The 24524-nt window shown below is 36.5% G+C and overlaps 1 protein-coding gene across 1 annotated transcript in view; it reads left to right on the top strand.

Moving 5' to 3' along the window:
* The window catches only part of Tmtc1 (Transmembrane O-mannosyltransferase targeting cadherins 1), a 48970-nt gene extending 28067 nt beyond the window's left edge, over positions 1-20903 (top strand). The window contains exons 2-8 of the mRNA XM_068285549.1: positions 782-895; positions 10618-11143; positions 11684-12527; positions 12601-12715; positions 19714-20191; positions 20251-20335; positions 20398-20903. Of these exons, the coding sequence (XP_068141650.1) occupies positions 782-895; positions 10618-11143; positions 11684-12527; positions 12601-12715; positions 19714-20191; positions 20251-20335; positions 20398-20738 (2503 nt within the window). The 3' untranslated portion in view covers positions 20739-20903. The remainder of the gene's footprint in view (positions 1-781; positions 896-10617; positions 11144-11683; positions 12528-12600; positions 12716-19713; positions 20192-20250; positions 20336-20397) is intronic.
* Positions 20904-24524: the final 3621 nt, after the last annotated feature.

Genomic DNA, 24524 nt, shown 5'->3' with positions numbered 1-24524 from the left:
CTCGTAACGCTTAATTTCCGTCAACGCACAACTGGTGAGACGGTGGGGGAGGGGTAAAGGAAAGGGTGACAGGGTGGTGGAGACAAGAATAAAGGGCGGGAAGCAGACAGAAACACAGACACAACATGTCTGCGGCTAATATAAAACGAAGAATGTCATGACATATAGTACGGACCACGGATACGAATACAAGAGACAATGATGGCGATGATGGCGATGATGACGATGATGGGAATGGCAATGGCAATCGGAATGAGAATGGGAATGAGAATGATGATAGCGACAGTTGTCCAGCCATATCCATTCCATTTCCATTCCCATTCCATTTTGAGCAATAATCATTAGGTACGTGCGTTACGGTTTGTTTGCATTCAACAGTTTTGATTGCTGATTGCTTTCATTATTTAAGCCAACGAAAAAGGACAAATGGAAATAGGCGGTATTCCAGTGAATGAGAAAGCGGCAAATGATAAAGTGAATGAATTTCCTTAAAACACATTAGGTAATGGCAAATGCAAAAGAATAAATAAATTCTTGAAAAAAGTTTCTGTTTAAATGCAAACAAAAATCTCTCATAAAGTCTCAGGTGAATCTGGGTTTGGTAGTCTACTTATGTATGTATATATTTTTGTTCCTCGTCTGGGATTAGAAGGGAAAAGCCTACCAGAATTAATTTGCAGACATATATTTTATGACACTCTCAACTTTAAATTATTTATGCACATTTTCTTCATTTGTCTTCTCTTTTTTGTCTCTCTCTCTCTCTCCCTTTTAATGGCAGCATGGACAGGCGACAAAAGGACACACACTACAAAGGACATCTCGCTGGTTGCTCGGCATTGGCTTTTGTTCTGTACCTAAACACATTAAATGCTGGATTTGTCTACGATGACAGGTAAGAGCAGGGGAGGAGACAATTCTCCCTCCCTTAACGGCTGTGTATGCTTTTGGCCTCTCCTCCCCCTTCGAATTTTAAATTCCATATGTCAGCCCAACTTGATGAAGGTAAAACAGGCTGGTCTGTTTGCCCTGAGGCCACACTTTGTCGACAAAAACGTAAAAAAACAAAAAAAAAAAACACAACAACAAAGTTAAAAAAAAAGGAGAAACTTTATTATTAATTGTTCGCCAAGTGCCCGCCAAGTGCCCGCCATTTATTTGATAAAATCACAATAATAAATTCTGCCGTTGCCTAATTGTAAAACTTGCTAGGAAAACTGTAAGCTTATCGCAATTGTTGTTTATTCTTTGTAGTCCATATACAACTGCTATATATACGAATGTATATATATATATTTGTATTCCTTTTCGGTCTATTGTCAGAATCAGACGGTGAAGCAAATTAAAAAACAAAATGTTGATTTATGTCCTGGCTTACAATGAGGATTGTGCTTCTGTCTTACTCTATCGTAGACTTTCTTTTTCTGTCTCACCTTTTGCATTGAAATGCTGCAAACGCAAAACGAAATTACCCATAAATATCAAAAGTCATGTACAATGGACAGGAATTTCCCCAAGGACTTGCCACACACACACACACACACACACGAGGAGTAGTAACAGCAATAGCCGGAGTAGTAGTCGTAGTGGCTGTCCAGTTCCAGGAGCGCTGGCCAGGATACAAAACGCCATCATGGTCGTTTCGTAGACGAAATACGAAGTCAACCCGTAAAGCTTCTGCATGACTCTCTTACTCTTCGACTCCAATTCTAAAAGAACAATTGTTGAGGCAAGTTGACCCAAAGTGTTTTCACATTTAGAGATGGCAACGTGACGAAGACGAAACCAATAATGCTAAGAAGACTATTTTATCAGGAATCACAGTTATTATAGCTACATAGAGCTGTAAAATTGAGGAAATTTGCCCCTTAAAGTAAGCAATAGGCAGCCCAGGAATGCGTCTTTTGTAAAATTCAAAGAACTTTTGGAATGTACTGTGCGTAAATACCTAATCTTCGAATAAAGCATTGTTGATTAAAAAATAAATAAAATAGTCTTCATATGAATAAATCATTTTCATTTCCGCCCAGTTAATAAAAAATAAACTAGATACTCCGTTTTAGGTTTAAATTATTGTGTACTAGGTTCTTGTTTTCTAGTTTAATGTTAGTATTAGTATTTCCAATGAACATTTCTTCTTCCAAGATTTTGTATGTTTAGACGAGTAGAAAACACTTAGTTTATTCGAGTACTTGAAACCGATAAACAGGTCTTACATTTGGTTTACTGACTCATATATGATATTATAACTAAGGCCAAATGAGATAGTCAGTCTACTTTACGTTTAAAATATCTCTAAAGTACCGTACTTATTTCTTAAAAAACAAGCTAAGAAAGTTTGTTCATAAATTTGATTGTCACTTTGTCATCGCTAGACCATATCCTTGTTATTTTGTGTTTATGTTTTCGTTTTGGTTACGTCCAGGAAACATGGAAGGCGCAAAACTTACACAAATAGTAACACACACACACACACACCCCATGTAGATACATACAAATAATAAACGCAACTTATGTAACTGAGGGTTCCAATCGCCATCCTCGTCCATTCCCATTCTCCTGTCTCTAATATGCTGCCTCACTTTCGTGGACAAAAAGTTGGTTGGCAGTTTATGTTTTTTGCTGTAACGGAAGCTCCTGTGGTCACTTTCACGCAGTTGCCAACACTACGAAGGGGCCTACCTATTGGCTTGTTGTTGCTGTTGTTGTTGCTGTGGTCACCCGTAGAACATGGCCACAGTGGCCACATGAGCACAAGTTATTATTGTCAGGCCAAAGCCAAACAAAACATGATTTATTAAATGGCAGCATTCCCTTCAATTTGTTTCCTATCAACTGGAAAAAAGAGCAAAAACCAAAACCAAAAGCAATAGCCATGAAATGCGGGCGGTGGTAACGATAGCGGGGAGGAGCGGAAAATAATGTGAATTGTTCTTCACGTTTTGCTTTTGCCTTGATTCCCACTCTCATATGTATATACATTCGAAGGTAATATCTTTTGTTCTGCAAATACTACAAGATATGTGCACTGATATATGTGTTTTTAATCAGTTGCAGTTGGAGGAAATCAAAGTAAGAAAACTTTTGATAAATGACAATACTTTTTCAACAGGAAATGGGTATAAAACTTATAAGTAAATATACAATACACATCAATAAAAAAGAAATGCAGACACACACACTCAAGGGGTGAGGTTGAGAAAATTAAACTTTGTGGAATATTTACAACTAAAGTTCTAGATAATGGCTTTAACTATTTAGGGGTCTTTAGCTTACAAAAATTGTCCTTCCAATGAAAGTGTCTTATGAGTTTGAAACAACAAGACAGGTAAGAAGAGGAAAATAAGATTGCCAGCTAATTTTTGTTATTAAATACTTAGTGAAATATTAGAGGTTTTTGGGACAACTTACAAATTCCAAGTTAGATTTCTAATCGAGAAATAATGAAAGAAAGAAATGTCTGAGAAAGATGAACACTATTTTGAAAGTTCACAAAAAGGTTTTAGTATAAACTATTCTCAATTTATTCTCTTTTTGATTAACACAATGTTTTTGGATGAATTTGATTCGTTCTTATTTATAACAACTTTTGACCTTCTTTCACACATCTCAAACAATTCCAACAAGGATGTTGGATACATCTTCCAAACCAAAGAAGAAAATTGAAACCAGAAAGTTAATTTTATGCTCTTTAAAGAAAGAGTTTATAAAGTGACAAAAATGCAAATAAATTCATTTCAAATAAACTATAAATTTACAAATTCAATTTGTTTTTTATTCTGATGCCTTGGGGTGTAAATTTTCAAGTTTTAATCAAATACAACAAATGGGGAATTCCTTTAGGGTTCGTCAAATCAAATGATTTCACATTTTACAAAGACTGAAATGGCAAAGAATTTGCACAAATATTTTGTGTATAAAAATTCATATTTTCAATGCAATATTTGATTTTGAAGAGATTTTCTGTATTTCATTTTTTTTACTGTTTGGCTATTGAACATATGAATTTTTCCATAAAAAAAAAAAATGGTTTCAAGTGTGGCATAGAAGGTGAGAATGAAGAGTCCTGAGGTTAGAGGAATAAGTGGGGGGGAGGGGGGATGGCTAGTGCCACAAATTGGGTTTACAAATTCGCTGTGAGTGAACGTGCTCAACTACTTCGTCCTATAAAGCAAATGCTATTGCTTTTTTTCCTCTTTTCTCATTCTTTTTTTTTTTTTGCTTCTTTTTTTGTGGTTTTTTTCGTTCATCTACACTTCAATTTCAATTGGCATTTTTCTTCATCTTTTCTGGCAAAGCAACCACAAAAATTTTTAGTCGATGGGATGAAGAGAACAAGTGGATGGAGATGAAGTGAGATGAGATGAGGTGAAGGCAAACAAAATTCTTATCGGAAGTGCACAAAGCACAAGTAGATGAAGTACAACAAAAAGAATCGAAGAAAATGCTCTGAATGTGTGTGTGTGTGTGTGCAGCTTCAATTTGTTCAAATCTGCAAATATTGAAAGGCAAAAATTTCCATTGCACCTTGGGGCATGGCCCTTTCTGGCACCTTTTCAGCATAGAGCTTAATTTCTTGTCGTCATCAAAAGTTGTTGTCAGCGTCAACATTATCGTCATCAGCAGAATTTCCGTTGTGCTCTTTTTTGTGCTTTATCATCGTAACTAGTGAATGAATAGCAATAGCAATGGTAACAGCAATACCAAGGCCAACATGGAAAAACATCAACATCAACACCAAAACCAAGCCAGGCCAACACTTTGTCAGCAACAGCAGAACCTATAGTGGAAATGGGCGAAGAGGAAAAGTGGGTGGGTAACCGGGTATAGGGACTACAGGGTGACAGCAGAAGGCAACAACAATGCCCAAAAAGCTTGAAGCAGCTTACAAGTGCGGCATGTTGCTGCCCCGTTATCGTACGCTTTTCACTCGCAGTCTCAACTCAACTCAGCTCGTCTCCTGGTGTCCTGGTATCCTTCTGGCGTCTAGAGAGCCTCCAGGAAGAGTCTACATACATATATGTACATATACATACATGGGATAATGAGCAGCAAACGACAACCACAACACATATTGCCACAGTGGCATAAACATTGTGGTTAATATAGCGAAAAAAATTGATTTTGTCATTTAATGGGTTTGACTTTATCACTTTTTTGCTTGCTTCATACAATTTAAAACTTAAAGCATCCTAATTTAACACTATTCATTCACTTGGTAACTTGGCAATCAGAACCAAAAATGTTCATCATCTCTCAACTTATCTTACAATACAAATGCAGTAAAATGTTTGTTCACTTGTTTTAAAACTTTAAGTATAAAATAAAAAATTGTTCTTAAAGGCAGCAGCTTGTTTTAACCTAGATGTATATCCATAAAACGGGATTACAGTGTAGACAATTTTGAATTTTAAAAGATCTAACTAACTCTAACGAGCAATGCTGAGGATTCATGTAGTATGTCAGTAGTATATTAATCCTAATAACTCTCACGACTGTGGCGAAGATTTTATAATCAATTTATGTCAATATCTAGTAGTCACATTATTAAATCGAAGTAGATATTGCTTAGTTGTGATTTGGATTTTAATGAAACTTGAAAAACAAATAAATACAACATAAGTCAGAAGTATTAAATTAATGAACTGAGCTATAGCCTGTTATTAGGTCAAAAAGTAGTCTTCATTTAACATGGTCTGGCCAGAAGCAAAACCTTTCTTCTTTCCAAAATCGGAAAGGTTGTTTTAAGGATTTTCATTCTAAACAAACTCATCTTTTTTATTATATTTGTACAAAACTCCGTTACGTTCTTATCTATTACATGTGTTACGATTTTTAAAATTTTATATAATTACAGATTATACAAATTAGTAATCTATATTTTTATGATACTTTAAATAATGCTAGAGAAAAAAGATTTTACTCACTCGTAAGGGCCATAAACTCCTTCTGAATGTACATACTAGACAGGCCACTGTACCAAATTTGGTAATACTTTAAAAATTTGGGGTTACGCGTTAAAAAATATTTGTTTTTTCAATTCGCAATTTTCCCTTTTACCTGAGACTAACAAAACCCATATTTTTCGTTCCATCCAAATCGGAAAGACAAACTCGAGTCGCCTTACTAGTCAGTTGAAAAGTTTAAAGGATGTAATCCTAGGAAGATAGCTGTACACATTATGCTTTAAATTTTCCTATTTTAGGTCACTATACATCGGTCCAAACACACACACACACACACATGCATATAGCCAAGCAGGACTGTGGTTGGCTTTTGTTGAAGACAATATATCATAGCATCAGAAAACGAGTAGATGGAGAACCAAACGTGGACACCATTCTTCCATTTCCACAGTATTTTACCTTCAACCTCCTCCCATATCCTCAACCCGCAACACTTGTACGTAATGTTATTGTTGCTGCTGATGTTGCTGTTGCCGTGCTTATGTAAAGTGAAAATTTTCGATTTTATATACGTATATAACACCGAAGAAAGAAAAAAAAAGTGAAAAAACGACAGCACAAAATAACGTTACCCCAACCAGAGGAGTGTGCCATCAAAATTACGTATACGTAACGTTGCTGCTGCTGTTTGCTTGTTGCTGATGCTTGTTATTGTTATTGTTGTTGCTGCTGTTGCTGTTGTTGCCGCTGTCCTTTTAATACGGCACATAAATTATTGTAAGACTGCAGATTGGGGATGTTTGGCAACATTTTGTTGTTAAAAAAAAGGAAATTTATCAAGTTGTAGGTGTGAATTTTTGGGTGACCAGCAACGTCCTGTAGGCACAGCACCTATTAAAAAAAATGAAAGCAACAAAAAAAAACGAAGACAAGAGAAAAGTGAGGAAAAATCTCTTTAAATAAAGGTAAAACATTTTTCAAAGAGATAAAATGAAATATGAAGTGAAAGCTTGCTAGATAGAAAATGAGTGAATGAAATAGATAAAAGAAAATAATTCCTGAACAGTTGTTATTTATTGCTTCAAAATTTAAGTGAAAACAATAAAGAAATACTAGAAATTTTAGAAAATTAATGAAACTGAGACTATGACTAAATAACATAAATTCAAATAAATTTTTAACTTTTGCAATAAACACAGAAAGGTTCCAATTAATACTAAGTCTTTAATATAAGGCGCTTCAATTAAATATAACCATCTAAATAATTGATCCCAAAATTGATAGTTGGAAATTCAAACATTCAATTGAAAATTTCTTCAAAATGAAGACACATGATGAACATTTCATAATTTCATTGAAATTTGCCAAAACTAATCAACTTCTTTAGACTAATCTTTTATCCAATTCTGTTATATTGAAGTAGACCAAGGAGCTATCACAATTTGAAGAGCACTATCTCAGTTGCCTGAATTTTTGGAATTTTTCTAACATTCCAAAGGAAGCACCCACATTCTACATTTGTTTTAACAAACAACGTAACGTTAAAGCATTTATTTTTGTTGCTGCTTTTGCAATAATTTTGATACATTATGCCCCAACTATATAAATTTTTCGCAATTTTCACCTTTTTCTTCGGTTGCTCGGTGGCGATACCGTAATCATGGTATTCAAATTTATGCAAATATTTTCGCAGTTTGACAATTTTTGATAAATAAATCTTTTCACGAGGCGTCGCCCACTCACTCTGCCAGTATTCTGATTGTGAAGTAATTTTATATCTAGTGAAAACCCAACGCATAGAACAAAGTTAGAAAGTTAATTAATGACATTTACTTGGATACATCTAAAAACTAATTATGCATAAAATAGCTTTTCGTATTATTGCAAGCCCACTATAAATTTCACAAACTGTGCAACAATAATAACAACAAGGACCAACAACAACAACAATACCGATAACAACCAAACAATGAGTCCAGAACCGAACCGAACCTTGGTTCTCTTCGCTTAGCCAAATCGATTAGAACAACAAGTAAAATGTACAACGGTGTGGCAATTACCAAAGAGCCGTGGACACTAACTCCATGCCAGGACAATAAGTGGGTGGATGTATGTGTGTGTGTGTGTGCTTGTGACTGTATGTGTACTGTAGAACAACAACGACACAAAGTACGCCAACAAATCGGCAATTAATCAAGTGCCAAGTGCTAGGTATGGGCGGTAGGTAATACATAAAGAGGCTGCCAGGGTGAATCGAGGCAGGTGCGGGCCACTGTCGCTCGCCACTTTTCACAATATTTATATGCTGAGTGCAGGGCAAAAACAAGAGAGTCCTGTGTACATACAAACATACTCATAAGAAAAACTCTGAAAATTAACAACCTTTATCATACCCTGCCAGAAATACAAACTTAAATAATTTCAACTTTGTGGAAATGCATAAAAAATTTCATTAGAAGCTGAATTCTAATTTATTAAATTGGACATAGCTGACAAATGAAACTCTACATGAATTTCACTTTTATAACTTTTGCTGTTAGTGCAGGTAGAAATATGTACATACATACGTTCATATATATACATATATGTATACATACATACCTAGACTTTGTTTCATCAACTTTAAATTAATCAAATGTCGTTTACTTTATTTTGAGAACACTTATGGGAAAATGTATTTAAATGAATTCTTCCAAAAAATGCAAAACAAATATTTCTGATATTATGTAGTTTATGAATGTTTCTCTAAAAATTAAAATTTTAACTTTTAGCATTTAAGAAGATCAAAAATATAACAAATGCACATAAAAGTTAAGATTTCTCTGAAAATAACTTACTTATTATGTAAATACAATGAAAACACAAACTGCATATTTTTTTACAATTATGTTTCTAAGGGTTTAATTTTAAATTATTTAAGTCTTTTTAAGTTTCATGTTCTTCCTACTAAAATTCCAACTGGATTTCATATGAATATTAAATAGTCTACAATCCACACCGAAATAAATAACCGAACCAATAAATAACCGAAATATATAAGGAGCAGCATTTAGAAGTTTCGTTATTGTTTGTTAAACATCTTAAAAAATTTTAAGTGTTGTTCAAAATATTAATAAATAATCTGTTCCAAAGGATTTATTTAATTCCTGTTTTGCTATCTAAAAAAAAAAACATGGGAACGGAGTATGTAAAAATCAAAGTACTAATGTGTCTCCTTCCTTCATAGAAATAAAATATATTGTCTCCAATTTTCTGTTTTTAAAATTCCTTATCGATTACAACAACTTATCCTTTAAAAATGTATGCTAGAATACCTTTTTGGTTCGAATTTCTTCACTTTTACCTTACTAAATAGAAAATAGTATTTAATGATCAAATTAAACGATCTAAAGTCATTTGTATGTAGGTACGAAGAATATATTCTGACAATATTGGAAAAGTGTCGAAAAAAGAAAAATGGTAGGTTATTTTTCGTTAAAGTGCAAAGGCTCTTTTGTTATAAAAATTAAATATCAATGGAGCTAATTTTGGATTATCCAACTAATTATTATTATTATTATTATATGTATAGGATATAGTTGTAAACTATTACCAACCATATTTTACAAGCATTGGCAACTAAGGCAAAAAAATAGCCTGGGATTCGAATCCGGGTTCTCTTTGTATAGTTGAGCGAACTAATTATTTTAGCACTTTATATGGAGATGTTTCCTTATTTAACTTTTCCGTTTTTAACCAACCTTTATATACCCTTTTCGAGAAAGTATACAAAATTCTCTGCTTGTTTGACACCAGCAAAATGCAGCAAAACTGCATGTTCTTTTAGCAATTTAAAAAAACACTTGCAAAGGGTATGTTTGTAATGCAGAGAAGGAAACGTTCCCCATAAAGTAAATATATTTTTGTTCAGCATAAAAAGCTGAGTCGATATAGCCATGTCCTTCTGTACTCTTGAAGGAAACTTGACATTTAAGCTAACCTGAAAGAGATCAAGTATTTAAAACACTATATCATTAAGTGCTATACGAAAAATCAGTGAAGGAGTGGGATTATTTTACCAAATCTGACAATGAGATAGTTTTCCATGTAAAACCATCCAAAAATAGAAGATAAGTTTTGGTCAATATAACGCTTACCACAGCGCAGCCAGCATCCCACTGCAAAACCTCTATGAGTACAATATGCCAAACTATTCAATTCATTTAAAATTTATTGTACTTTTCTTATCCAATGAGTTTAGTTGTTGTCAGTTTGCATGATTATTTTCACTAATCCCTTGGAAATAAATAACTTAATAATTTCAACACCAACTTCCTGGTAATACGATTGAAACTTTTTTTGGCTAGTGCACAAGTCGTTTAATGAATTGTCTAAGTGGAAAGTCTTCGAAGAAGATGAAGCAGAAGTATTGTAAGGGAAAAGGACACAAGCCTTGCATTTTTGAGGTGTACTCAGGTTTCATGTAACAGGAAAGATGAGATGAATTGAGTCCAAGTCCAAGTCGAGTCGAGTCGAGGAAGAAGCAGCCCCAAGGCAAGCATTTATTTCACCCTTAGGGCAAGGAAGAAGCAATTAATCATTTTAATTAATAGGACAGGTGTGTGCCACAGGTTGTTGTTGCTGTCTCCATACTCATCTTTCGCTCGTTCTCTCCCTTTCATTCTCTATCTGTCTCTGCTCTTACCTACACACGGTTACTTTATCGTTACAGGCGCGCCATCTTGGGCAATGCAGACGTGACTGGCGTTAGTCCTTTCTCCTTGTCTCAGTTGCTGCAGCATGATTATTGGGGCACAGAGCTCACGGATACTGGCTCCCATGGCTCCTGGCGTCCATTGTGTGTCCTGAGTTTCCGCCTCAATTTCCTTTTGGGTGGCGGCTATCACCTGATCAATGTTCTCCTTCATTGTCTGGCTACCCTGCTGGTGGTCTTGGTGGCCAAGACATTGTTGCCCACTCGAAGCGGAATACTTGCCACTGGTCTTGTCTTTGCGAGTCATCCCATCCATACGGAAGCAGTAGCGGGCCTAGTGGGGCGAGCCGATCTGGCTGCCTGTGTGTGCTATCTACTCACCTACCTGGCTTATCGACGGCACATGCAGAACCGAGATGCCCGGTCATTGGTCTTAACTTTGCTCTTGGCTATGATGGGTTTACTGTGCAAGGAGACGGCCATAACGGCGCTTCTCCTTTGTGGAATGTGCGATGTGTTGATGGCACGCAAATATGAAGATAAGGTAAGTGACAATAACTTTAAGTCGTATACATTAACTTTTTATATGGCAAATTTTTTTAAATGTCTGATGAGGTTTTAGATTTATCCAATATTTATACTCAGAGGCTATGGCTTCTTTATGTTATATCCTATATGAGATCAAGATCATTATATAGTAAATGTATAAACCTTCACTATTGGGTAGAAATCAGTTGAGAGTTGAATATCGAATGCAAAATTTCACTTTTAATTTTTAAGAATTGTTATAAATTCATTATTAAAATAGTTTAATTTTAATCGAAGGTGATGGTAGTTAGCTCTTCATTTCGTTAATAGCCCTAAATAACATTTGTCTTAAGTTAAGATATGTTAAAAGAGGTCTAGTTGTCGTTAGTGATTCATCCATAGGGCCATATTGGGGAGCTGATTTAATATTTTAAGGAATTGCTTTTAGTTGTGCTCTTGTATTTAAATTATTAGACAACTTTTTAAGAACTCAAAATATTTTTAAATTTTACTAATTTGTTCGTTTTGTTTCTCGTTTATCTTTGCCATATTGCAGCATCGCTTGTGGTCATTAAGCATCCTAAGCATTTCTTTGGCTTCCTTCCTGTACTGTCGCCTCAATCTTCTGCCACGACCTGGCACTGCTTTTGCTTCGGCTGATAATCCCACAGCCCATGAACCTTGCTGGTGGTCACGTACCCTGACATTTTTCCATCTCCCTGTAGTTAATTTCCAACTACTTCTATGGCCGCAACGACTAAGTTTCGATTGGAGCATGGATGCCATAGCTCGCATACGAAGTCTGTGGGATGCTCGGAATCTACTTACCATTGGCTTCTATGCTACTCTAATGACAATCATCTGGAAGAGCCTTAAACTGGAAGCCTCGACGAGAATGGATTACAGGGCCATGGCGAATATAAGTTTGCCATTGCTAAAGCGATTGGGAGGACATAGTTGCCTGGGCTGGCAAGGACATAGCTGTTCATGTCACTATCAGCTTGATCTATATAGATACAGCAGCAATCAGCGATTGGCAAAGGAAGCTACCAAGCAGACTGATTCCTCTTCCTCGGCCACTTCGCCATCGTCGGCTCCATTGGTAGGCCTGGCCTTTCTCGTACTGCCGTTTCTCCCTGCCACCAATATGTTATTCTATGTGGGCTTTGTGGTCGCCGAGCGTCTTTTATATCTGCCCAGTGTTGGTTATTGCCTCATTTTTGGCTATGGTTTTGGCCAGCTTTGGCAGAGAAAAGACTTTGGCTGTGGCAAAATTTTACTTCTTTGTTGCCTAGGCATAATTGTAGGTGCCTTCAGTCTACGCACAATTCAACGAAACTCCGATTGGCGAAACGAAGAGGAACTTTATCGCAGCGCCATTCATATTAATCCACCCAAAGGTTGGTGAATAGTCTGCAAAAAATATTAAAATATACAATTGAGATTATATACAGAAATTTCATATCGTTGCAGCTTTGGGCAATTTGGGCAGCATTCTTAGCTCTCAAGGACGTTATGATGAGGCCAAATTGGTTCTAGAAGCGGCCATTCGACATCGTTCCACTATGGCTGATGCCCACTTTAATCTGTGAGTAAACGATCCTTAGCTAGGAGCCCTTTTTTCCTTTGAAACGATGGGGAGGAAGGGTCAAATGGTGGCGAAAATGTTGCCCGCCTTTCTGGCGCGTTTTTTGCTGTCGAACATGAAACCTGAATCCACAAAATGATGTCAGTTTTTGTGCGAGTGTTTTTTTTTTTCCTTCTCGTCTTCTTTTTTTATAGCTTGCAGCCTTTTCAAAATTCAAAAGCTCAAAGTGAATGGCTGGGCGCGACCTTGGGGCGTTTCGGTGATGGTGGTAAAGGGGTCTTAATGCCAAATGGCAGCTGCTGCTGTTGCTGCTTCACTTTTGTGGGCAAAAACGTTCGGACAACATCGAAGAAGCAGGAGGCGGAGTAGCAAAAGCAGCAAAAACAAAAAAATAGGTGGGGGAAACCCAACGCGCATACAAATCAACTTTAGCTCTCAGGCTGCTTCTAGAACGGTGTCCTGGGCACATGTTTTGCATCTTTTTCGATGGCAATTTGCATGCACTCGGCACCCATCAACAGCAAATAGCTTCTGGTTGGTATTTTCTCTTTCTCATTCGCTTTCCCTTTGCATTTGCCTTCGCCCGTTTCCTTTACCCCGTGCAACTCCCTTTTCCCCTTTCTTCTCCTGCGAATGGAAGCACTCTTTGAAACAATATTGCAGAAATGAATGAATCATTTGAACTACATACTTGCGCTTCAATCGTCTAATCCCCTCCAGATATGCTTGTTAATTAGGGCATAATAAAACCTAAGACTATGAATGACACAACCCTCAGGTGTTCCACATATGTATGTACGTACTTTGTCTTTAATACAAATTTCAACATTGAAAATTCAGGCACAGAATATTGCAAAAAAACAAAAACCTTTTTCAAGTTTATAGAAAGTCAAAACAGACCAAAATGTTTTTAATGATTAATGATTATCCTCTACATTTTTTAATATAGGATCCTGATTCATATTCTTAAATTACCAATATAAGAGAACTTTGTCAACTTCTATTAATAATATCGAAAGACTTTAGCCAAAAAGTTTAACATAATTTGGTATGAATAATGGAATCTCCGAAATTCTTAAGCTCAACTTTAAAACTTGTTAACTTTTACAAAATCAATATCAGCTTATTAATTAACAATAAGATTTAAATACAAAACCTTGAAAAAAAATCCATAAATAGTTGGAGGAGGATCGTCATTGAATTTTAACTGAAACGATATATATCTGTCATTAATTAGTAAATGCTATAATTTTTTTGTTGATGAATAGTCGATGGCAGATAAATCCTAGGATCTATAATGGGTAACTGATTGAAGCTTAAGCCAAAATGTGAGTACAACAAAGTCGGAAAAGCCCACAAACTAAACCTATATGCATATGGGAAAGATAATAGCATGTTTCATCGCATAAGTTGAGGAATTTATCACTTAAACTAATGGAAAAACGATTTATTGCAAAGAAAGAGGTGACAAGAGGGGTTCTGTTAAAGCTAATAAAAAATAGAGGTTATAGATTCAATCCATCTTTGAATTACAAACACATAATATACCTCCAATACCCTCTACAAGGGCATAACGTCAAATTGTCTTTAATTTTGTACAATTTTAATTGCAATGCTTTATAAAAAATGTAAAATATAAATGCTTTTAGTGCATTTTTTTTTTTTTTTTATAAATATGTCAGAAAATATTTACATTAAAATTAATAAATTTATAATCGTATAATCCCCTCTCTATAAATTTATAGACGCAAAAAATTCAGGGAAAAAAGTCAACGGGCTATTACTCATTTATAGGTAAAGGAACATAAATAAATGCAAAAACTGAATTATACATACATATATAATACAGCTCCCGTATAGAAATAGGACCCATTTAATGCTGTTTGTTTTTAGTGTTTGACTGTTTTCTTGTTTTTTTTCTGACATACTTACTTATTCAATTCCCCCCTTGCCCATTCTTCGGATATGAAGGTCTCTAAACGAAGGCAATTTAGCAGCGGGCGGAAATATATGATTACACCATTCATGAATGGAGGTAGCCAAGCTTCAACTTCAGTTTCCAACTACCCATTGTGACCGCTGTGGGTCCCTACTCCACAGCATCAGCCCAGCAAACGGCGCAATTATTTGTATAGGGAGGGATGTGCACAGCTGTCCCTGTATCCCCTATGCCATGGTGTCCCTTCAGCTGCTTCAGTTATGTTTTTCTTTTGTTGTGCGAGGAGCAAAAGAAAAAAAGAAAAAAAGAAAAAAAGAACGAAAAGTTGGCAAGCAAAACGAAAGGGGATTTTCCTACAATTTGCCAAAGAAGCAAAGCGAAAGGATTTCTTCATCTGTATATGGTACGTACATACGTATACGTCTTCTTACTCTCTCTCCTACTCACTCATTTTCATTTTTTTGGAGCGTAAAGCCTATTATGTCAAACACAATAATCAACAACAAGCAGGGCGACAACAACAACGACAATGACAACCGAGCGTATGAGCATTGGCTTTGGCAACACAAGAAGAAGTGCGCCGGGCTAGGCGAGTTTCAACCAGTCCAGGCCGGGCCACGTTAGGGCAGGCCAAGCCAAGCCAAAAGAATGGCCAGCTATTGAAAATGACAAGCTGCATATTCAGAACTGGAAAAAAGACTCCTGACTTTCATGCACATTTTCACACGGTGGGATAAATGACTCAAAATTGCAGTCAAAATGCAATGTCATTAGTTACATTTTTTTCTTAGAATGAAAAGATAATATTTTGGTAACAACTTCGAAACATAACAGACTATTTAGAATCAATTTATGTTGTAAAACGAAGGTGAAAATTACCCGGAAACCTTTATAGGTTATAGTGCATTTAGTCGTTTTCAAGATTTTAGCTAGAATCAAAAGCTAATTACGCAATCTGAATTGATTTATGAAATTTCTGATTAAAATTTTCCTAATTTTACCCATAGTGCATCAGAAGGCGGGGGGAAAGGAAGTGTTCACCACTGTGAGTCTTGTATGTGTGCAGGAATCGTTAAGCGTTGGCATGTAGGGCGTGTGTTTGCGCTTCTCTCGTAATGCAACTCCTTTCATATACCCAAGTCCAGGCCCAGACCCAAGCCCAAGCGCAAGCCCAAAAACCAATCCCAATCCCAGGGGGTGCTCAGTTGGCGGTCGCCTTCAGCATGGATGCAACGAGAGTAAATTGCACTATGACTAACCAAAGCTACTGATGCTGGTGCTGGCATACTTGTGTGTTTGTTGTCCAAAGTTGAAAGTGGAAGAAACCAATGTCATTGGCCTCAGAGAAGGGAGTTGAAAGGGTTCGAGGGTTCGGCAGTTAGACGGAGATAGAGGAGAATAAGGCCGCCGACGCCGACGCCCAGCGGATGCCAAAATGTCATGCTTCAGCATTTTTATATACACACACATAAGTATATATTGTTTGGTATATTGTAAATTGAACATATTCTTCAAATGCAGCAGAAAAATGCCAATTGTTGTTGTTGCAGTGTTACTACCATTTGGATTTGTCTTACTGTTATTTTTTCGTAGACAAATGGAATTTACTTCTTCCATTAAAGAATCCAATTTTCAAATACCAAGTCAAACTTAACTTTTAATCTCAAAAGAAAGAAGAAGCAAAAGTAGCAAGACTAAAGTAAAAATGGAAATCTGTCGACAACTTAGATAAAATTTCATTTAATGTCAATGACATGAAAGGGTAACCGGGCGGGGGGAGTGACGTCTAGAATGAGAACGAAGTTCATAACTTGCTAGGGCTTCACGCCTTTCACGGCAAGTTATTAAAATGGCTCAAAGTGTTACCCGAGACGATGCAGTAGGCGAAGCAGATTCCCTGGCCCATGAAGGAAAGAAATGGTCTACGTTGAAGGAAGCCAAGGTAAAGATTTTCATTTTCAGCCGTTATGAAGTTTTTCCGCTTCTCTCTGGGTTTTGCTTTTATGTCTTTGTCTGCAGCTTATCGAAAAGTTAGCACGATTCAAAGTCGAGATAAATATTATACCTTTCAATGTGCTTTTCACTTTAAAGTAGAAGTAAGAAAGTCGTCAGATTCAATTCGAAACTCAGTGTCACCTACTTACTCCCATCCTCTCTGCCCCAAGTCGAAGAGAAAACAAAATCCAAGCTCAAATATATCGCGGATAAGCAGCTGTTTATATATATTATTTACTCGTAAGCCATCAATAGACATATCCTCCAATCTACTACCCAGCCAGTCGCCCGTGTCACGGCTGCCGCTGGTCTAGTCAACTGTCAATGGATTTATTGTGTGCCTCATGGCTGATGTTGCTCTGATTCTGATTTTTAGCTGCAAAATGCCACAGCCAAAGGATGAATTGTTGTTTGCGGAGAGAAGAGCTTAAAGTGTGGGCGGCTGCTGTGAGACCGACTAACTGAGAGAGGGGGAGTTATACGAGTGTGGGGAGATGAGGAAGTCAAAGTAACAGGCAACCAAACACCAAAACCGAAAAATCACTGAACTGTATAATTCGATTTCTGTTTTTCACTCTCCTCTCTGTCCCAACTCTCTTCTAGTTTTCCACTCTGTTTTCCGTTTGCGTTGTTGTTTGCTTACCTGCCACACAACCAAAAAAATAGAAAACCCAAAAAAAAAGTAATACCAGATAGAGGAAACAAAAAACATCTATACAAAATAGAACAACATTCAGTTATATGTATACATATATATTTGTATATGTACATATATATATAAAAAAAGGAAGGGAATAGAATAGTATAGAATAGAATACTCAATATTCAGTTGAGCAAATCCATCCGCTGTTCGAATGCAATTCGTATGCATTCACTTGGTTCTTTTGGTCTTTTTTTGTTGTTTCATTTTTTTGGGGGGTGTTGGGTGTTCTGCATACAAATGTTTTGCATGATACAAGCGTGCAAAGAAATTCTATGGGGAATTTTTACAGGAGGCAAACAACAACCACCACAGCAACAGCAACAACAACAACAAAAATTTAAACAAATTCAAAATCCTGCGGGTTCTCTGCCTTTCTGGCTACCTAACTGACTGACTGATTGTCTGGCCTGTCCTGGCTGGCGAGTGTGGATTAAAAAGTTTCAATTGAATATTGCATATTTTTGCGATCCCATGCGATTGCTGTCGAAATATTAGAATCGACCAAGTCGTCAATAATTGAACGTTTGAAATTCATTCAAGTCCTGACTTCATTAAATTCATAAATATTACGTATACGAACCGTTGTCCATTGTGGGTAACATTTTCAATTATTCTATTTATTTAAACTTAAATAATGTTAAAATTCTTAAGAAAATGAATAAATGTTTACTTACAGCTCCTAAATTCCATTAAATTTAAGCTCAAAACTGTGGAAATTCATTTCTCTCAGTGTATGCGATGTTTATTTGAAAATCTCATTTTTGCTGCTGCTGCTGTCGGTTGAATGTTGTGCAATCTGTGCTTAGGTTTACTTTGCACTGTTCTGTGACGCTTACAATTCTTTTGCAGCAACAAAATAAAATGTGCTGCCTCTTTATTTTAAAAACACTTATTCATGCATACGAACGTTTTGTGTTGATGTTTGAAAACAAAAGAAGAACAACAAGAGCAGTATACAACAGCAGACTAACTCTGAGCCAGACATTCTCTCATGTATGAATAAAAAGAGCCCAACGACAATAATATACCCCGGACCAAAGCGGAAACCAGAGACCGACTGGGATGGGGGGGGGAGGAGAGAAGCTGAACCTAGCATCGTTTGCATTGCATTGATATTTTTTTTGTTTATCCATCGCCAACATACAACATTTAGTTCAGCCTTTGTGATGACACTGTGTGATCCACTTGGTTTCTTGTCCAAGAAAACAAGAAGAAAAAAAAAGAGCAATTCACAACATTCAGAATGAAACTTATTTTCATAGCATCATAGTCCTCGTACATAGTTCCCTGTTAATTAAATGAAGAACAACACACAACTTTTCAAAAGAAAATAAAGAAACTAACAGAAAATGAGCGAAAAATACTTGAAGGTCAACATTTTGCAAGTATTTTTTGAGCTTGCTTCAGTGCAATTAGGGTCAGTGGTGGTCGTGGTGGTGGCTAACAGAGAGTGAAAGAGAGAGAGAGAGAGAGAGAGCGAAACCTCAGCAAAGCGTAGGCAAAGTTAATTTACTGCCCAACACTCTTTTGGCCCAAGTGCGAGACCAGTCCAGTGCAGTCCAGTCCCTTGGGTTTAAATAACTGGTATGGCAGCTGCAGCTTCAGCTTTAGCATCAGCAAAAGGAAAAGCATCAGCTTTTCATTCCATTTTCTTGCCCTTCTCTTGCATTTTTAACAAACAATTTTTGCTTTATGATTTTAGAAGGGACTTTTTCAAAGTTTATTTCTTTGGAAATTTCAATAAGAATCTTTTTATAGTATTTAAGAGAGAATAATAAAATTGAAAGGTGTAGAGCTTATAGGAAAGTAAAAATAGCTTGCAAGGGATTTTAAATTTTTATGCCTCATGTCCTAAAAGAAAATGTTTACCTTTGGTTTAGGAAAACAAGTGACGAATTTTCCTTTTGCATGTGTAAAAAAAGAGCAATGTTGGGCTTGTCCTTATAAAAATAACATTCATAATTGAAAATTTCGTTAAATTTCCATTTGGTTACGTTTTAAAGGAAATGGGAAATGGAAAATTCTTAAAACAAATTGACATTTCATTTAGATTAGCAAATTATCAAATATTAAGCAATTTCAACACCAAGTTCTATCATTAGCAGATTTAGGTACAGACCTCTATCCACTAAAACTAGTGGAAAACTTAATATTTTTAGCACTATTTGAAAATAAGTTTAAATTTTTTTTTTTGTTTTACAAATTTCACATCACAAGTGTTTAATTAGGTTACTTAAATATAAGCTTAGTTGCTAACTACTTTGGTGTAAATTTTAAATATATTTATATCAAGAATTTCAACGAAAAGTTTATCTCTTTAAGAAACTTTATTAAGCTTTTAATTATGTTGTCTACTTTTAGGGGTATAGTGCATCAACAGCAGCAAAATTTTACAGCTGCTCTTCCCTGCTATCGTCGTGCCATACAATTAAGACCACAACTAGCTGCGGCCTATTTAAATCTGGCTGCATCTCTCCAGGCACTGGGCCAACATCAAGAAGCCATCTCTGTACTTCAAATTGGAATTCGCCTGCCAGGACATGGTGTACGTGATAGATTGGGCCATGAAAAGGCAAGGCGCAGTGCTTGCCTTCAGCTAAGTCTGCTATATAGAAAGGAAAATCAATCCCAATTGGCCATACAGATTCTGACTGAAGGATTAACTAAATTTAAAGATATGGCGAAGGAAGATAGAGCCAACTTTCATTTGAAATTGGGAGAAATCTATGTGGAGCTTGGTCAATGGCAGCAAGCACAAGTTGAACGAGAATTGGCCATGGAGGCGCAGCCAAGCCATAGAGCTACATATGCAACCGTTGGCCAAACGCTGGCTAAGAATGTAAGTAATGACTAAATTCTTTGGAGATGATCGATTCATGTTGATTTATCAATTTACAGAGTAGTCACTATGCAGAGGCCGAATTGTGGTTCAAACGAGCCATTCAATTGTCTCCTTCGGAGCCCAGTGTGCATCATCATTATGGTAAGTGAAAGCCAACTTCATAATGCGAAATATTTGCAATACTTCTCAATACTCTTATGCAGCTGACTTTCTGGAACTACAGGAACGTCATCGGGAGTCCCTCACCCAGCGCTTAAATGCCGTTGCCTTGGCACCCAATAACTATGTGCTCCATGCTGCCGTTGCGGATGCAATGCGTCTACTTAAACGTTTACCCGAAGCGGAATTGTGGTATCGTAAAGCGGTTAGCCTACAACCCCGCGCCGCCCATGCACATGCCAACCTAGGGGCAATTTTACAAATGCGTGGCCAACAGCAACAGGCTGTCGATTGCTATCGAATGGCTCTAAAATTGCAGCCAGGACACGCCATTAGTCGAGCTAATTTGGCCAAAATGAATGTGAACATTGATACAAATACGTAGCAATGGAATTTAATGGAAGAACTATACTGTACATATAAATCCGAGTAGATAGAAATAACGAATATGAAAGAAATAAAATAAGAACAGACACATGAGATAGCATACTCTAGTAGTATTTGTATATTTTGAAAATGATAACAAATAAATTATCGAAATTTTATCAAATCAGAAATTGTTTTTAAAATGTTAAACTCATAAGGTAAGTAAACATATAACACCAAAAATGTTGCGTTATAAAAACCTCTACTAATTAATTTCATATCTTCTTTGCTTTAAACATTTTAAAATTGTCAAAGTTATAGGCCATTTCATTAGAGTCACAGAAAAAATCTAAATTTAATGATAACAATTAGAGAGAAAGGCAACTTTTGTTCTGGTTAATGTGAAAATGCCAATCTGTTGCTATTACACAGTCATTGAGGCATTTTCTCCAAAACAAACTAACCCAAAAACAAACTCCATAACAAATTATATCCATATCAAAGTCTTTTACATTTCATCTTTGTTAAAAAACCAGGTGACGACCCAAAAAGCTTAGACAAAGAGCACGGCCAGAAACCAGACAAACGTACATACAAAGAATCCTGCAGACAGTCAGTCGGTCGCACGGTTGCTGATGTGATAATATCAAGTGGCTTTGGCACAAAAAACCATCAAAAAGGAGCCCAAAAACCACAGCAACACACACACCCACACAAAGAGGGCGAAAGAGACAAAGATAGACAGACACCTGACAAAACTTCATGCGAGAAATAGTGCTTACTAAGCATTAAATTATAATTAAATTTTAAACAATGAAACCCGAGAACCTGAAGGACAAGGACAGGGACAGGCGCGACGACTACTCATACCACTCGGCATAAGGGAGCCAGCCTGGGCTCTTAATCACAAACATGCGCAGCCACTTCAAAAACGCTGCTGCCCGCTCCTTTCCTTCTCCCCCGCAAATCCCATTTGGTTGGTTTTCATCTCACCTCAACTCAACTCTCATGCCATAGTCGTCCTCGTCGGCGTCGTCGTCGGTATCATCATATCAATGTGGAAAATGGTATTTGGCTGTGCGACTGAGCTGAATCTCATGGTTTTGGGGAGTCTGGGTTTTTGACTGGCTAAGCATATGCGCATATAAATTAACATAGACACCCGAGTATTTAATTAAAATTCCATCAGCACACACACAGCCAAAGAGAAGGTATCTCAAATAAGAGATGATAACGTGAATCATATCTGAACTGTAAGTAATCGTTATGAAATATAGCTTTTTATAAGCTCATATCAGGCTGATAATATAATATCTTTGAGTTTCCTTTATTATCTATCACCTACGTATGTATAATCAAAGAATTTTTTGATCATCCGTTTTTGAGAACGAACCATTTTAAGTGAATTAAGATGAATCCTGTCGGCATTATGGAATAGTTTTCATTAGACTTTCAACTGACAAAATGCTAAATAACTTTAAAAAGAGTCAAAACCCCATATTTTTCACTTATATCTTATGATGTCTTCTTATATAAAGACTATTTATTATATTTGGACAATAAATTCGGGCTCAGCTGATTATAATCTAATAGAAGAGTGTATTCTGGTCTCTGGGTCTAGGGTTTGTCGTCCTGTCAATTATCCTAATGTTAACTATTTTTTGTAAAAATCTTTTTGATATCTTAAAACTTTAGAAATATGTCTGTCAGTATCCGATATTCTCACTTCTAATCTGATATGAGTAAAGAATGCTAAACGGCTTGAAAAAGTTAAACAAACAGCATTTAATACAGTTCTATAAATTTAAATCGAATAGAAATATTTTTAAAGCTAAACAAGTACATCTCTAGAAATTACGGTCTCAGATATTAGTGGCAACTCAAGCAAGCAGATGATGATGGGGGATGCCGTTGTGTAGAGCCACCAAAAACCACATGGCACACGCCGCATATGCCACACACGTCCAACGAAATCTGTGAAACGCCTTTGGGCAACTCCATCGCCAGCAACAGAGAGCAGTCCGCCAGAGAGTGCAAACAAAGGGAGTAGCCTCAAAATACACACTCACACACTGACTAGCACTGGAGCACAGGAAAGCAGTAGGTAATATCACAGGATTCCCAATTGGTGGACAGGTGGCAACAGGACACGACGCACAGGCAGAGGCAACAAGACAACAGCCGCCGGTTGTCGATGCTGACTGATGAAGTGGCACTTCTCACACTGCAAGACGAGGATGATGATGATAATGATCGTCATGACGATTATGAGCAGAAGTCGAATCGTAATTAAGTTGATGCAAGAATTTAACTGAATTATGCATGGGGCACGGGACGCAAAACGAGTGGGAGTCTAAGGGACTGGCTAAATGATTAAATATGGATTTTATGTGGACCTTTACAAGCGACACAAAAGCTAAGGACTCAGTGGTTGACATTTAACAGATTTATGCCAAATGTGGGCAAGCAGATTAGTTTTAACCCAACAAAGCCGGCCAAGTGACAGTCGAAAAATGACCCTTTACTCTCATTTTCATGGTGGCGCTCAATTACACTTGGAGAAAAATCGTTTCACTTTTTGACAATGTCGTGCTAGAAATGACGAATCTCTCAATTTGACAAATTTCAAATGTCTCTTTAAATGTATAAATCTGTTATACAATTTAAAAAGCGACTATCAAGTAATTGAATACCTTCAGTAACAATATTAGACTTCCCAATTAAGTCCAATGCCATAACAGAATCATAAAATGTCCACAAGGACTTACACAAGTAAGTGTTAGAATTTTCGAAGAACCAATTGTAGGTTATTTAAATTTAGGTTTGGATTTCAATGGATTGCCATTTTACTTAAAAATTATTCCACAAGCAAAGCAAATAACCTATATTGTTCATACATTTGATCGACTCTTGGAGGATTCATATCACAGAGTTGCCTTCTAAAAAGAGGAGACCCAAGTCTAGATATAAATATGGATTAATTTGCCAAAAAAAAACAACATAAGTTCTCCTCAAAATTCAGGTATTTCTTCTTCCTCAGGATGTCTTCACTTTTAGGCTGGACCTCTACCCCTTACACCGCTGTAATGCTTCAAGTCCACTCGTCGTCTTACATATAAGTCACCGAAGCTAAAGCTTAAAGCGCGATTTATTAGCAAAATATAGAATAGTGCGCCGAAATATTACAGACAGCTTCAAATGACGGGGTTTTTTACAACATATCCAAAATTCATCCAAATAAGAGATTCGCATACCTGAGGTTCCCTTTGTAAGACGCCATAATAAATGCTTAAATTGGTTTGGTCATGAAATGATATCAACACTCATTTCTATATATCAAATACCATATACTTTCAGCATAAAAATGAAGCCTAAAAAACTTTCAACATCATCTTGTCAATTTTTTGCCAAGCACGTTTCTAATTTCATTAGCTTGCCATTAATGGGTTAAGCCCTCAAGCCTCAACTTGGCTCAATGAGCATTTAATGCGTCAAACTGTTTAAATTTCTATTGGGTTTTTTGTTTCACTTTTATTTTGACTTTTGTTTTGGCCACAGATGTTCTTGTTATTGTTGTTGTTGTTGCTGTTGCCTTGGATTGGACAGAAAAAGTGATGCTCGGCTTTCAACTTTTTGACCAGACACAGATACAGATACACACATACATACACCCACATCCATAGCCATATCCTTGCCCACACCCACATCACGCAAATGGTCATCCTGTGGAACCATTTATTTTCCACTTTGGCCAAACGACAACAACAAAAAGAGGAACTCAAAATAAAAACTAAAGTATACAAAA

The sequence above is a fragment of the Drosophila tropicalis genome, unplaced genomic scaffold (genome assembly GCF_018151085.1).
Source record: "Drosophila tropicalis isolate 14030-0801.00 unplaced genomic scaffold, ASM1815108v1 contig_413, whole genome shotgun sequence".
NCBI classification, from domain to species: Eukaryota; Metazoa; Arthropoda; class Insecta; order Diptera; family Drosophilidae; genus Drosophila; species Drosophila tropicalis.
Note: the sequence above shows the minus strand (reverse complement) of the source record. Positions and strands in the feature narration are given on the sequence as shown.